The sequence below is a fragment of the Exophiala spinifera genome, assembly GCF_000836115.1.
Source record: "Exophiala spinifera strain CBS 89968 unplaced genomic scaffold supercont1.7, whole genome shotgun sequence".
In the NCBI taxonomy this organism is placed as follows: Eukaryota; Fungi; Ascomycota; class Eurotiomycetes; order Chaetothyriales; family Herpotrichiellaceae; genus Exophiala; species Exophiala spinifera.
Window position 1 is genome coordinate 1,139,396 of NW_015622519.1, and position 11,993 is coordinate 1,151,388.

Genomic DNA, 11,993 nt, shown 5'->3' on the forward strand with positions numbered 1-11,993 from the left:
GACCCTTAGTGACCCCAGCCACCGCTCCAGTCGCCTCCTCCTCCACCGCTGCCGCCCCATCTGCCACCGCCGCTTCCGCCACGGTTTCCGCCCCCGCTGTTACCTCCCCAACTCCAACCACCGCCGTTGTTGTTATTGTCCGACGATGGTGCAGGTGTAGGTGCAGCTGTCGTGACGATTTCGGTGGTGTATACCGTTGTAGCCCCTGATGGTGGTGGTACTGCTGTCGTAGGTACGCTGGTGGGTTGTTGTTGTGTGGTTTCGACCGGTGCCGAGGTCAAGGTGTATGTGGTTGGTGGGAGGGTGTATGTGGTTACGCCACCAGAAGTTACAGTGACGAATGTGGTCGTGGCGGGGAAGGTGTAGCTCGGGCTAGAAGTACCTGTGGGTTGTTGAGTAGAGACGGATAGAGAAGACGAAGCTGGAGGTTGGGATGGACTGGCACCGTTGTCGCTGTACACTTTCAGGCTGTTGATGAGCCAGTACGTGTCTTGGAAGGCGGATGGGTTGTTCTGAACAAAGGCCTGGCATGTAGAGGCCTGGGAGCTGCATGTAGCGTCGGTGCTCCAGACACTGCCGGCCCAGTCGCCGCAGAATGTGACATCAAAGACGATTTGTTGATTTTGCACTTTTTCATCAATGTCACAGGCTCCCTGGAATTGGCCTTGCGGCAGGCCCCAGCCGGAGGGATCGGGTGAGCCGCTGCTGATATCTGAGGGGATGGCTCCCCGGGGAAAGAACCAGATACTGATGGCTTCACTGGTCCATTCTGTGGCAAAGACACCCCCACCGACGGAGTTGAAGCCGGCGCCAAAGCTTTGATCGTCGTTGCTTCGGATTGAGCAGCCCGCGTTTGTGGCTTGGTCGGCTGCGCCTACGTAGCAGTTGTCTGTCTCTAGAGTGCCAGAGAATCCTCCAGTATTGGAGATGGTACAGCCATCGCTGGTATGCACGGCCATGTTGTTGGCAGTTTGGGCACTGACACCTTCGATGATGTCGATTTCTCCGTTGTTGGGCCAGTCGGCGCCCAGCATCCAGAAGGCAGGCCATGTCCCACAAGCTCCGGCAGGCATGTGTGCCAGGTCTAGGATGACTAGGCCGTGCTGGTATGTGTTCTTGCTCGCTATTCGTACGCTGTTTCTCCCGCGTCCGGAGGCGGTGTTGGTCGAATCAACTCCCATGTACACTTGCCCGTTTTGTACCTTGTATAGACCTGAACTTGAGGCGGTGTTGTAGTCGACATAGTTGACATAGCCGTGTGTGGGATCGTCGTCTGTGAAGAAGTCGAACATACCAGCGAAAGAATCTGAATTGTAGTCATCTTCAATCACGTACGATGCTGTGGCGGCGGATACAAATAAAGTAAAAGTGGTAAGTGAGATGTGCATATTGCCGATTGATAATTGCACTGGATTTGTGTGGGAATCGTATATACAAACCACGGAGCGTATGAATGAACCGGACTAACCAACATCTCGAAGGCCGGTACAAACTGTACATATATAGCGCGACTTTCATCTTTGTGACCGCGTATACAATGAGGCTGGAAGCCAAAGAGTGCACGCGGCCAGGAAAATTCGGGTGGTAAGAAAAGCGGCTGTTGACGCTCGGACTCCCAGTTCGGGATCAACCGCAGAAAGGTCAAAGCATGTTGGCATGGTAGCCAAGGGCAGACTCGAACGAGTATAGAAGTGGAGCTGGCAGGTCAATGCAGCGGCGGCGGCTGGTTGTGGTCAGACTGTATCGGGTTCCGAGCGTTGAGCTCGGCCCATGAGGCTGGCATGCCGCTGAGCCTCATCGTACACTTCGACGGGAGGCCGGTTTTGAGCGCGAGGATCTCATGATGAACCATAGCTTCGTCTTGACGGTGCTGGGCCTTGGTATGTCGTCAGCTGAAGCAACTCAAGCAGTATTGCCACGCCGGTCGTGGTGGTTGGTATAATGGGAACCTGTTGATGGGCCTATTCCAATCTGAACAAATCCATGATCCATGGGCTTGGAAGGTCACGTCGAGAGCCACGAGTACAGTCATCTGACAAACTCGCCGTCTAGGTATCTGTAGAGAGCTGTGGAAGATGTCAGTAGCTTAAGCTCACCGTAGGTTTCGCTAGAACGCGCCTCTGTGGACAGTCTATTGTACATTGCCGGCGGTTAGTCGGGGGAGAAGAGGGCTCCGACTCGTTCAAACCATCCAGCTAAGGAAGGTTCAGCCAGCAACGCGCGCTTGTGTCGCCGGCACTTCAACGCCTTTCTCAATTTTCTCGCCGGAGCATGCTGTTGAGGGCGTTAGTTGTGCGGTGGCTTGGGTGAGTGACAGCTTGTTTACATCGCGACACAGACACACTTGAGGTTGAGTTCATGCCACTAGCTTCCCGCTAATCCAGGAGAGGAAAGATAAGCGCGACTTTTCACTTAGTCATCCACCGTGGCTTGGGCTTAAAGCAGCTTGAGTTTCCTCCATTTGTCGAGGCAACAAAAAAGTGACAGTCTCTTATCAATTGCCAACATGGCCTGCGACAAGTTCGTCTGCTCGTCGACCTGGATTTGCAACCATGAGAGCTCGACGGCGACTGCCGAGAATGACACTGCTTTTCTAAGCTTCCAGCCTTTTTGCGGGACGCTTATCGGCGCGACCCTGAGGCACTGATAGCTGTTGCCTCTAACGCCAGCCACGGCGTGCCATAGAGTGATCTATGCTCAGTGCTGAGCCATCCACAACTGCCACCATACGTGCCACCTCTTTTACTACATTGCAATGGATGACGATCGCTCATTCGGCGTAGTTGGTACAGCGCATGACATGGCAAGCAGAAACGATCACGTTCGTCTGCAAAGGCATCGATCTCAATACGTTCCCACGCAACACGTGCGTTCTGTATTGAAATTGACACAGGTTGACTGCTGGTTCACGCTGACACCGAAGCGCATATCACTGTATGCTGGTGAAGAAGACTCAACGAGGCTGTCGTCTTAGATCACAGCCTTCCGTGGGAAACACATAGATCTGTTTGATTGGCTGGTGATGGTGACAACTGCTGGACGAATGGCGAAAGCATTTCGATTCAGGGCCGGAGTATATAGAGACCACGCCAAAGACAACCGTATTCGCTTCCTCTGAACTCTCGTTCAACATTCCTTTGGATATTCTCGTTTGATCTACCCGTTTGTATTCTCATCAATTACACTTCTACAAAGCTGAAGTTAACATTTTATCGTCAGACTCCAGCCCTCCTTGTGGACTCTGGCAGCGACCATGAACAAAGCTCCCAACAGTGTCGCCAATCCCAGCCCCAACTGCGCGGCCAGGTAACCACCTCTGCCGCCACCGTTCGTTGTGAGCAAGGCACCTCCGATAGGTGGCCCTGCCAGGCCCGCGAAGCTGAATATCGAAAACGCCATGCCTAGTCTAGTTCCATTCTTGCTCACATCATTATTCAAGCTCGTCACCGTCGTCGGAAAAAGACATTGAAACGCCCCAGCAGAGAAGCCATAAAACACTGAAAACACGTACAATCCTGACACTGAGCGAACGGCGATCCAGGAAAGACCGAACAGCCCATTGATGAAGAGAAGCAGCACCATTGCGTTCAGCGGACCCGAGACCCGATCGGCAACCCACCCGGTCAGCAATCGCACGGGTACTCCGGTGGCGTTGAAGATGATGAGCAGATTGACCGAGTCAGGGTAGCTCATGCCGAAGATATCGCGTCCGTACGAGCCAAGGTAGTAGTATGAGAAAAACAGGCCGCCAAAGACAAGCGACATGCCGATCAGCATACTGGTATATGGTACCTCGTAGAACGCCCTCCACTCGATGATTGGCCCTGCTTTTCGAGGTGGTAGCCGCGGCCTCATGAACGCCAGCGCGGTGCCGAGCAGAGCTAGGTTCACGAAACCCAGCACACGTACCGTCCAGGCGTAACCTATCTTAGGAAGCAATTGACGGATAATGACCGGGTATACAGCACCACCGACGGAGTTGCCTGTGGTCACAATAGCTACGGCAATGCCGCGTCTGTCCTTGAAGTAAGTCGTGACCAAGCCCAAGGTAGGGCAGAAAATGATGCCACTCCCCAACCCCGTGCAGACCCCCTGTGCCAGTAACAGCTGCCAAAAGTCATTACACAGACTCGTCATGAAGATACCGAGCAGTTGGATCGTCGACCCAATGATCAAGGCCGGGACAAACAGTCCGGCGTCGAGAGCTCGGCCTGAAAATGCCGATGAAAAGAACACTGTCCACAGTTGCAGCGACCCTACCCAGGAGATGGTCGACTGCGATTCACCCAGCGTGTCGGTATAGTATGTTTGGAATGTGCCGAAGGAATTGATGAAACCCCTAGCCATACACAAATTGAGATTCTGGTTAGCGGGAGATCATGACGGAACAAAAGGGTGCACTAAAAGTTAGCCCACTCCTAAGGCTTGGAGTAGGGGAGGTGAACAGGTACTGACGTCCGGCGTCGGACTTGAACGATCCATGCACTCTTCAGAGAGCCTTCCCAACCCTATCTCGGAAGGCGAACGAGGTACACATACCAGGTACAAACACATACCAGCCAACCCATGGCAACTTGAACCCATGCCTTTAGGCCACCGTCGGGTGGAGGCCCAGGGTCAACGATATCTCGTGTCGTTAGACGAGATGCGACTCTCCCCAGAGTATTGCTGGCGACTCTCTTCAACTCGGACCCTCGGCTGGCTTGTTTCGTCAGCTCGATGTAAGGAGCGCCGACCCCGTGCTCAAGAGAAGTATGACGTTGAATCCCATCTTTCTCGCTCTCCGACGTATCTCGGCTGGACATACTGGCCATCCCTAGGTGAGGTCATTTGTGAGAACCGATGTGTGCGTGAAGGAGAGAGGTAAAGATACAACGTCCTGTAACGAGTGAAAGCCAAAGGAAGAAAGCAGAGCGAGAGGCTGCTCCTCTCTCTCCCAAGGCGCGTGGGTAATAGATACTGTACGCGGGACAAAAGTGTAGAAATCAACAGGCACGGCCATAGGGCGTGCTTGGTTACTACCTATCCGGCATCGATCAAGCTTTCTCCAACGCCAGGGCTGTGGCTGCGACATGCCGTTGTGCTTGTCCACTACCTACCTATCAATTGTCGACTGTCCACTGAAACTGTGCGTATTTTGGGCCTTGTTCGCCATTATCTGTGCCGCACAGCCGATATTCCGGGCTTCGCGAGGGGACGACGAAGTCCTGACAGCGCGCCCTAACAATTGTTTGGAGTACGGAGTACCACGATACGGTAATGACAGGTACTGACTACCCCTGGCGCCCTGCAAAACAGTCCCAAAATTGCTGTAATAGCTTTGTAATGATTGTAACAATCTCGCACATCCAGCCGGTCTTGGCAAGTTCACCCGCTGAAAGAAGTCCGATGAAGGCGATCCGACCCTCGAATATGGAGTACAGAGTGCCCTCACTTACTAAGGGCGTCCTTACACCACATCAATGCGTGCTCCAAAGCGAAGCGAACAGCAAAACAACGACGGTGTGACCGCCGAACCACCAATGAGCAGCGCGCCATTTGCATCACGAGCGTGCTCAAAAGTGTCGAACTGCGGCGGCAGATCCAGCAGAATGGTCGACGGAGACGACGCCATCGATAGCGGAGTATGCTCGTACAGACATCAGATATAAATTCTTTTTGGTCATCGTCACACCTGTCCTTGTATCATCATCTTGGTTCATTAATGCACCGGAAGCCCTCGTGAGGAACTAACGCAATTACGATGACCAACCCCTCGACATCTGGACTGCTTTCTCCCAGCGTCCAAACATTTCCTTGCTCTTTGCTTCTTCCATTTGCGGCTTGAACACGGTTCTGCCTTCGACATTGATGTCCTTCAACTCCTCTATGTTGTCCCACACTCCCACTGCCAAACCAGCGGCGATTGCAGCTCCCAACGCTGTCGTCTCACGCATCTTAGGGCGGATCACTGGGATCTGGATAAGGTCTGATTGTGTCTGTAGCAGTGTCAGCTCCTGATCCAGATGTCGAGTCTGGGGTAAGTAAGTATTACCTGCATGCATAAGTCCGAGTTGCTCATGCCGCCATCGACGGCGAGCTCTGCAAGTTTGTGGCCAGAATCCTTCTCCATGGCACTGAGGATCGCTTGCGTCTGGAAGCATGTTGCTTCGAGTGTAGCACGGGCGATGTGACCACGCTGTGTATAGGCAGTGATCCCGTCTGAGTAGATGGTGTTAGCAACGCCTGTGTGGAATGGATACAGTTGCCTCGGTGAGACTTACAAATAGTTCCTCGTGCGTCGTCAATCCAATATGGGGCGAAAAGCCCACTGAACGCAGTCACAAATACACAACCTCCATTGTCTTCGACGGTCGATGCCAGTTCGCTAATCCTGCTGGAGGACTCCACGAAACCCAAGTTGTCCACCAAGAACTTCACGCTCGACCCCGCAACGGCAATGCTGCCTTCAAGAGCGTACATTCGCTTACCCTCGCCGAAGTCGTACGCCACCGTACCGAGTAAGCCGTGGGTGGAGAAGACAGGTTTGTCGCCGACGTTGTATAAGAGGAAACATCCTGTGCCATAGGTATTCTTTGCCAGACCTGGGGCGAACCCTTTTTGCCCTACCAGAGCGGCCGATTGATCACCCAGGCATCCAGTGATGGGCACACCCTTCAGGACCCCCGTCTCGAGCTTTCCATACACATCCGGATGGGAAGATTGGACGATCTTTGGCAGGCGGAGTTTGCTGGAATCAAGCCGGAAGAAATCGATGAGCTGATCATCATAGTCCAGCGTCTTTAAGTTCATGAAACAGGTGCGAGAGGCATTGGTTGGATCTGACACGAAGACATTCTTCTTGGTGGCGCCGTTCAGACGATAGACCAGCCAAGCATCAATCGTCCCAAAGGCCAAGTTGCCCTTTTCGTAGGCCTCTTTAACTTTGGGCACGTTCTCAAGGAGCCATAACAACTTGCCGACGGAGGGGTATGTCGACAAGGGCAGACCACATAATTCTTGAAGCCGATCGGCGCCGAGCCGGAGCTTGATTTTGCGAATCAATGCTTGTGTGCGAGTATCAGTCCAGACAATGGCATTGTACAACGGTTCGCCCGTCTCATAATCCCAGACGACCTTGATACGGAACAATGTCAGCCGAGAATTCGAGCTTGATTGGCTCGCGGTATCAACAGCTCTTCGCCAATGGATACAGAGAGAGGGGAAAGAGTCATCTTACAGTGGTCTCGCGCTGATTCGTGATCCCCACGGCTTTGATCTTTGCACTAGAATGCCCTTGAGTTTCAAAGTCTTTGACAGCGCCTTCAATGCATTGTTCTACCGACGATATGATCTCAAGTGGATCGTGTTCGTGCCAACTGGAGATTCATTCAGCGCCAAAAGAGATGAGATGGGGAAGTCAAGAAAATAGTCAGAGTAGACTCATACCCTGGCTGTGGATAGATTTGCTTGAATTCGATCTGATGCGAAGCAATAGGCTCTCCATCTCGGTTGAAAATCAAGAAGCGAGTTGAGGTGGTTCCCTGATCAATGGAACCCACGAATACATCGTGAGAGGCTTTCGTAGTATCACCCATCTTGTTCCGAATAGCGGCCAACATCCAGTAGACCTGGCCCTAAATGGTGTTTTCCAATCGAGCTCAATATAACGGCAAAGTTGGAAGCCGATGAAAAGTTGAGCTTCTTGGGATATTCTCCAACAAGCTGCGACTCTCGACACTGAAGTGAAGGTATGGGTTATCCTTGGGGCTTTCCTTCTCCCCAAAGTCGAGGAGGGCGTCGGGCGCTGGTTACCGAGGTGCAGCAAAGACTGACAACTCCGGGGTTCGTGGAGATAGCTTCAAGCCACGTGAAATAGGTTGGGAGCCGATTTGCAATCGATAGCCAGTTCGAGGAGTATCTCCTTGTCCTAGTGTGACGTTGAGCGACCAAGAATCTATCCCCCTGGGAGCAACTGCCGATCAGACTTTACGAGGCGCAGGCCGAACAGTCTAGTCCTAAGCTAGGTCCGGATAGGAGGTGAACAAGGACAAGACAGAGGAGATTGATTCACAGCTCATGCAGCCACTTCCGCCGGAAGGGTCTGACGGTACATTTGTGGTGGTCAGGCCTTCCGGAGCCGGCTGGTGGTGGTTGGAAGGGAAATATGAAAATGAGGGGCTGATGCGAAGCCCAGAAACTGACTGCAACATCAGCATAATTTAGCGCATGTGGACTTCTCCAGCCGAAACCAAGCTGTCATGAGACGACAGAAAAGGTCCAAGTGTCCGTGGCACGGTGGCACTGATTCCGCTGTGATCCGTACGAGGACTCGAGAAGGGTGCATTCGAGAGCGATACTGACTTTACCCCGAGAATCCTTCAGGCGGGGTACAGACAAGTGTTGTGACAGTCTGGAGGTGGCCATGCTTTCCTGTCAGTCTTCTCGGGAACAAGTGTCCGTGATAGCTCTCAAGAACGAGGCCACTGTCGTTGCGGTGAGTTGCCAGCAGAGAAAGCCCCGGTCCTGTACTACCGATAATGAACAGATCGAATGCAAGAGCGACGAGAAGACTGGCCCATGTTCTATCCGAGACTGTATGCGTTGCCAAGCTTGCATATATGATATAGGTACATCCAACGATCAGCCTTTGTCCATGGTGCTGGTGGTAGTCTCTCCTGATCTATGCCGTCGAAGCGTTGATTAATCACAGGGCATCCCGTGATGTCTTCCACTCGTCACACATATCTCAAGGTTTCACATCGTCATGGCTGGGATGGCACGTCAGCCTCGGTCAGCATTACCGTGATTCCGAATTGGTCGAGTCATTGTTCAACGAGGCACAGTTCCACAAATAGCCTTTAGATCGCTCACGAAATTGTTGCCACAGGGCTCGTCGACCTGGGATTGGTTGATTCCAAGCATTGCAGTTCCGTAGGAGGCCTTCGGTCTGGCTACCCCGAGGTTGGTGGCCAGCAGAGCTTTCCATTTGTGCAGCTCCACCTCGTAGCACGCCTCCTAGTCGCGTGCATATCCCCGGTCTCTCACTCATCTTTGTAGCGTAGGATGACTGGCACAAATGCATCCCTTTCCCCGACCATCAACAGCAGCCTCCGCAGCGGCAAAGTTGCGTTCGTGGAGGCTCCACTACTGAAATAGTCTTAAGACTCAACACCTCTCTCGCTGCCTGGATAAAAGCTGACAGCATGGCTAGTGAACATATCCGCCCAGTTCACCCTACTCAGAACCCGAGCAGAGACCCTAAGACCATGGCTCAAGAGAAAGAGTCAACATCGTCCACGCCTCCAGCTACTCACAATGAGATCTTCAATCACCATCATCACCATCCCCACGATTACCGACACACTACCGTAGACGGGCAGCCAGCATTCGCTGAGCGTAAGTGAATAATCCTATCTTGTGCCGAAGCATGACTCTTGCCATAGCTTGTCTGTGTGGTCTATTCGACTGAAACTGACTGGAGGTAGATGGCGCGCTCGTCGATCACAAAGTCCCCCAGGAGGACCTCGTCCAGGCAGAACCTGATCTCCTGTGGAGCAGGGTCCGTCATTTCTGCCGCGAGCCATTCTCGGAGTTCTTTGGTGTCTTCATCCTGATATTGTTTGGCGATGGAGTGGTTGCTCAGGTCGTCCTCAGCGGTGGTACCAAGGGTGACTATCAATCCATCTCGTGGGGCTGGGGGTACGTTCAACGAGTTTCCTTACACCACCAACATGTAAAGCACTACTCACTCTTTCTCCCTACCTCATCCTTGTCACGGCAATTGCGGCTGTGCAGCTGCTCAAACCATCACCCCCGACGTGGATCCCAATGTCTCGTCTCGCTTTTGTTGAACACCCCTCGAAGATATTTCTTTCTTGCTGACTTATCAGTAGACTTGGAGTCATGCTCGGCGTGTATACAAGCGGCATATCAGGTGCACATATCAATCCGGCGGTGACTTTTGCCAATTGCGTTTTCCGGAAGTTCCCATGGCGTAAATTCCCTATATATGCGCTTGCACAAATCCTCGGGGCCATGTGTGCTTCGGGGGTGGTATATGCGAACTACAAATCGGCTATCGACGTCTTCGAGGGCGGTCCGAACATCAGAACAGTTCCTGGATACTCTGAAACAGCATCAGCAGGGATATTTTGCACTTACCCAGCCGAGTTCATGACGAAGACCGGACAATTCTTCTCCGAATTCATTGCCAGCACAATCTTGATGTTCCTGATCTATGCTCTTAAGGATGATGCCAATCTGGGGGCTGGTAACCTTGTTCCACTAGGGCTGTTCTTCGTCATCTTTGGCATCGGTGCTTGCTTCGGTTGGGAGGTCAGTGCGGGAGATACTGTTAGGCAAGTAAGCGTGCTAATAGACTATACAGACCGGCTATGCCATAAACCTCGCTCGAGATTTCGGACCCAGACTGATGTCGTATATGCTGGGGTATGGCATGAATGTGTGGCGTGCTGGAGACTATTATTTCTGGGGTAAGTTGGTTTGTTGCGGGATAGCTTCTTGACTGCTTACTCGCTGAAAGTTCCCATGGTGGCGCCGTTCTTTGGATGTACATTCGGAGGCTTCCTATACGACGTCTTCCTCTTCACTGGCGAATCGCCGATCAACACTGAAGCTCTCGGTTTAGCAAGGCTGCTACCTCAGCGATGGAACCGGAAGACGTGGTCGAACACCTATGATTCTTCCGTCTAGAACATGAGGGGCGGTTTGGGAAGAACTCACAAGTGATGGGGATTGTGTTTAGTGAAATCAAAAGATGTGAAACTCGGTTCTGGTCTTTACTACCACCATCCAAGTATATTCCAACTCGTCGGAAACTCCCGGCTCACCTTTTGAACCACAAGAGATTTGACGGGTGTATGATCTTTCCTCAAGGTTCTTGTGGAAGCGGAACGCAGGGCTGGATAAACGAGACAAAGTTGATATTTCCCGGTATATCTAGCAGACCGTTGGAGTTTGAGTGTGAGCAATGTTTGAACATGAAATGCCGTGTCGTGATGGCTTTGATGTTCTTTATCGGATTATGTTCCGGGTAACCTTTCAAATTGATGATTACCAAATAGTCACTGATATCAGCAATGTACAGTATCGAAGCGCGAGATATGTGTCTGGGGATGTCGAAGAGAAGATGGCATGTGGACGGCAATACAAGTTATATACAGCGAAGACCATTTTATCCTCGCAATCGACCACAGCATCAGGACTACAGGGCTTCCCGTTCGCTCAGCCGTACTTAAGCCTGTTGGCGATGGATTAGTAGTTGGGTTCGTGAGAACCAGCGAATCCCCATTGTTGATTGTTTTTTTGTTATTAGAAAAAAATCTCTTCAGACAAGGAGAATCGGCTTGCAGGTGGGTGCCCAACGGAAGAGATACTGCGCTTCGTGGTCGTAAGAATTCGCCCTAGTAATCGGGTCCGACTGAAGTTACGGCCGACACACCACCCTGACTGCTCAATTTCGCTGCATCTCGATGAGCACCTGTAGCAACAACAAAAATGTTAAAATCCACGAGGCCAACACATTAGTCGCCCTCGGGTGCGTGCGCTCCTGGACTCCGCATCTCGGACGAGCATCGGCTCAGACATTCCCTTCGGCTGGTGAAAAATGCCCCTGCATCTCTTGAACGCAAGGGCAAGTCCTGCAATACGAGTCTCTAGCCCAGGCATTCAGGCATAGGTATATGAGAACATGTCTGAACATTCGTATCCTCGACAATCGCCCTACAGGCCAATCCGTGCTGCCACTACAGTGGTGGAACGTGAAGCAAGCCGAGCAACTCAACAAAGCTTCTCCGCCCCGAGAGGGACAAAAAGGATTGCATGTGTGACATGTAGGCAAGCAAAGGTACACGATAAAGCAACATATCAAGGTCAGTCTAACTAGATGTCAGCTCAGATGTGAAGGACTAGAGCGAGGCCCGGCATGCACGCGATGTATGAGCAAACACTTGGAGTGCGAGGTGGACTCAGAGTACAAACGGGTCAACAAG

General features: G+C 52.2%; 4 protein-coding genes and 1 non-coding gene across 5 annotated transcripts; 2 read left to right on the forward strand and 3 right to left on the reverse strand.

Annotated features, from left to right (window-relative positions):
* Positions 1–5: 5 nt before the first annotated feature.
* Positions 6–1,388, reverse strand: PV08_09397 (uncharacterized protein; the record flags this gene model as incomplete). Its single annotated transcript, XM_016383716.1, has 1 exon — positions 6–1,388. One exon carries the CDS (start codon positions 1,386–1,388, stop codon positions 6–8), a length of 1,383 nt encoding a protein of 460 aa, XP_016232339.1.
* Positions 1,389–3,201: 1,813 nt separating this feature from the next.
* On the reverse strand, positions 3,202–4,805 carry PV08_09398 (uncharacterized protein; the record flags this gene model as incomplete). The annotated part of the gene is made up of 2 exons (XM_016383717.1): positions 3,202–4,339; positions 4,540–4,805. 2 exons carry the CDS (start codon positions 4,803–4,805, stop codon positions 3,202–3,204), a joined length of 1,404 nt encoding a protein of 467 aa, XP_016232340.1.
* A 933-nt stretch (positions 4,806–5,738) lies between these two features.
* On the reverse strand, positions 5,739–7,577 carry PV08_09399 (glycerol kinase; the record flags this gene model as incomplete). Its single annotated transcript, XM_016383718.1, has 5 exons — positions 5,739–5,978; positions 6,035–6,201; positions 6,264–7,116; positions 7,220–7,358; positions 7,429–7,577. The coding sequence occupies 5 exons, from the start codon at positions 7,575–7,577 to the stop codon at positions 5,739–5,741; spliced, it is 1,548 nt and encodes a 515-aa protein (XP_016232341.1).
* Positions 7,578–9,185: 1,608 nt separating this feature from the next.
* Positions 9,186–10,695, forward strand: PV08_09400 (uncharacterized protein; the record flags this gene model as incomplete). The annotated part of the gene is made up of 5 exons (XM_016383719.1): positions 9,186–9,378; positions 9,468–9,681; positions 9,876–10,317; positions 10,370–10,475; positions 10,526–10,695. The coding sequence occupies 5 exons, from the start codon at positions 9,186–9,188 to the stop codon at positions 10,693–10,695; spliced, it is 1,125 nt and encodes a 374-aa protein (XP_016232342.1).
* A 493-nt stretch (positions 10,696–11,188) lies between these two features.
* Positions 11,189–11,304, forward strand: PV08_09401. The gene has a single exon (XR_001622133.1). It is a non-coding gene; the product is annotated as a 5S ribosomal RNA (ribosomal RNA).
* The last annotated feature ends 689 nt before the right edge of the window (positions 11,305–11,993 follow it).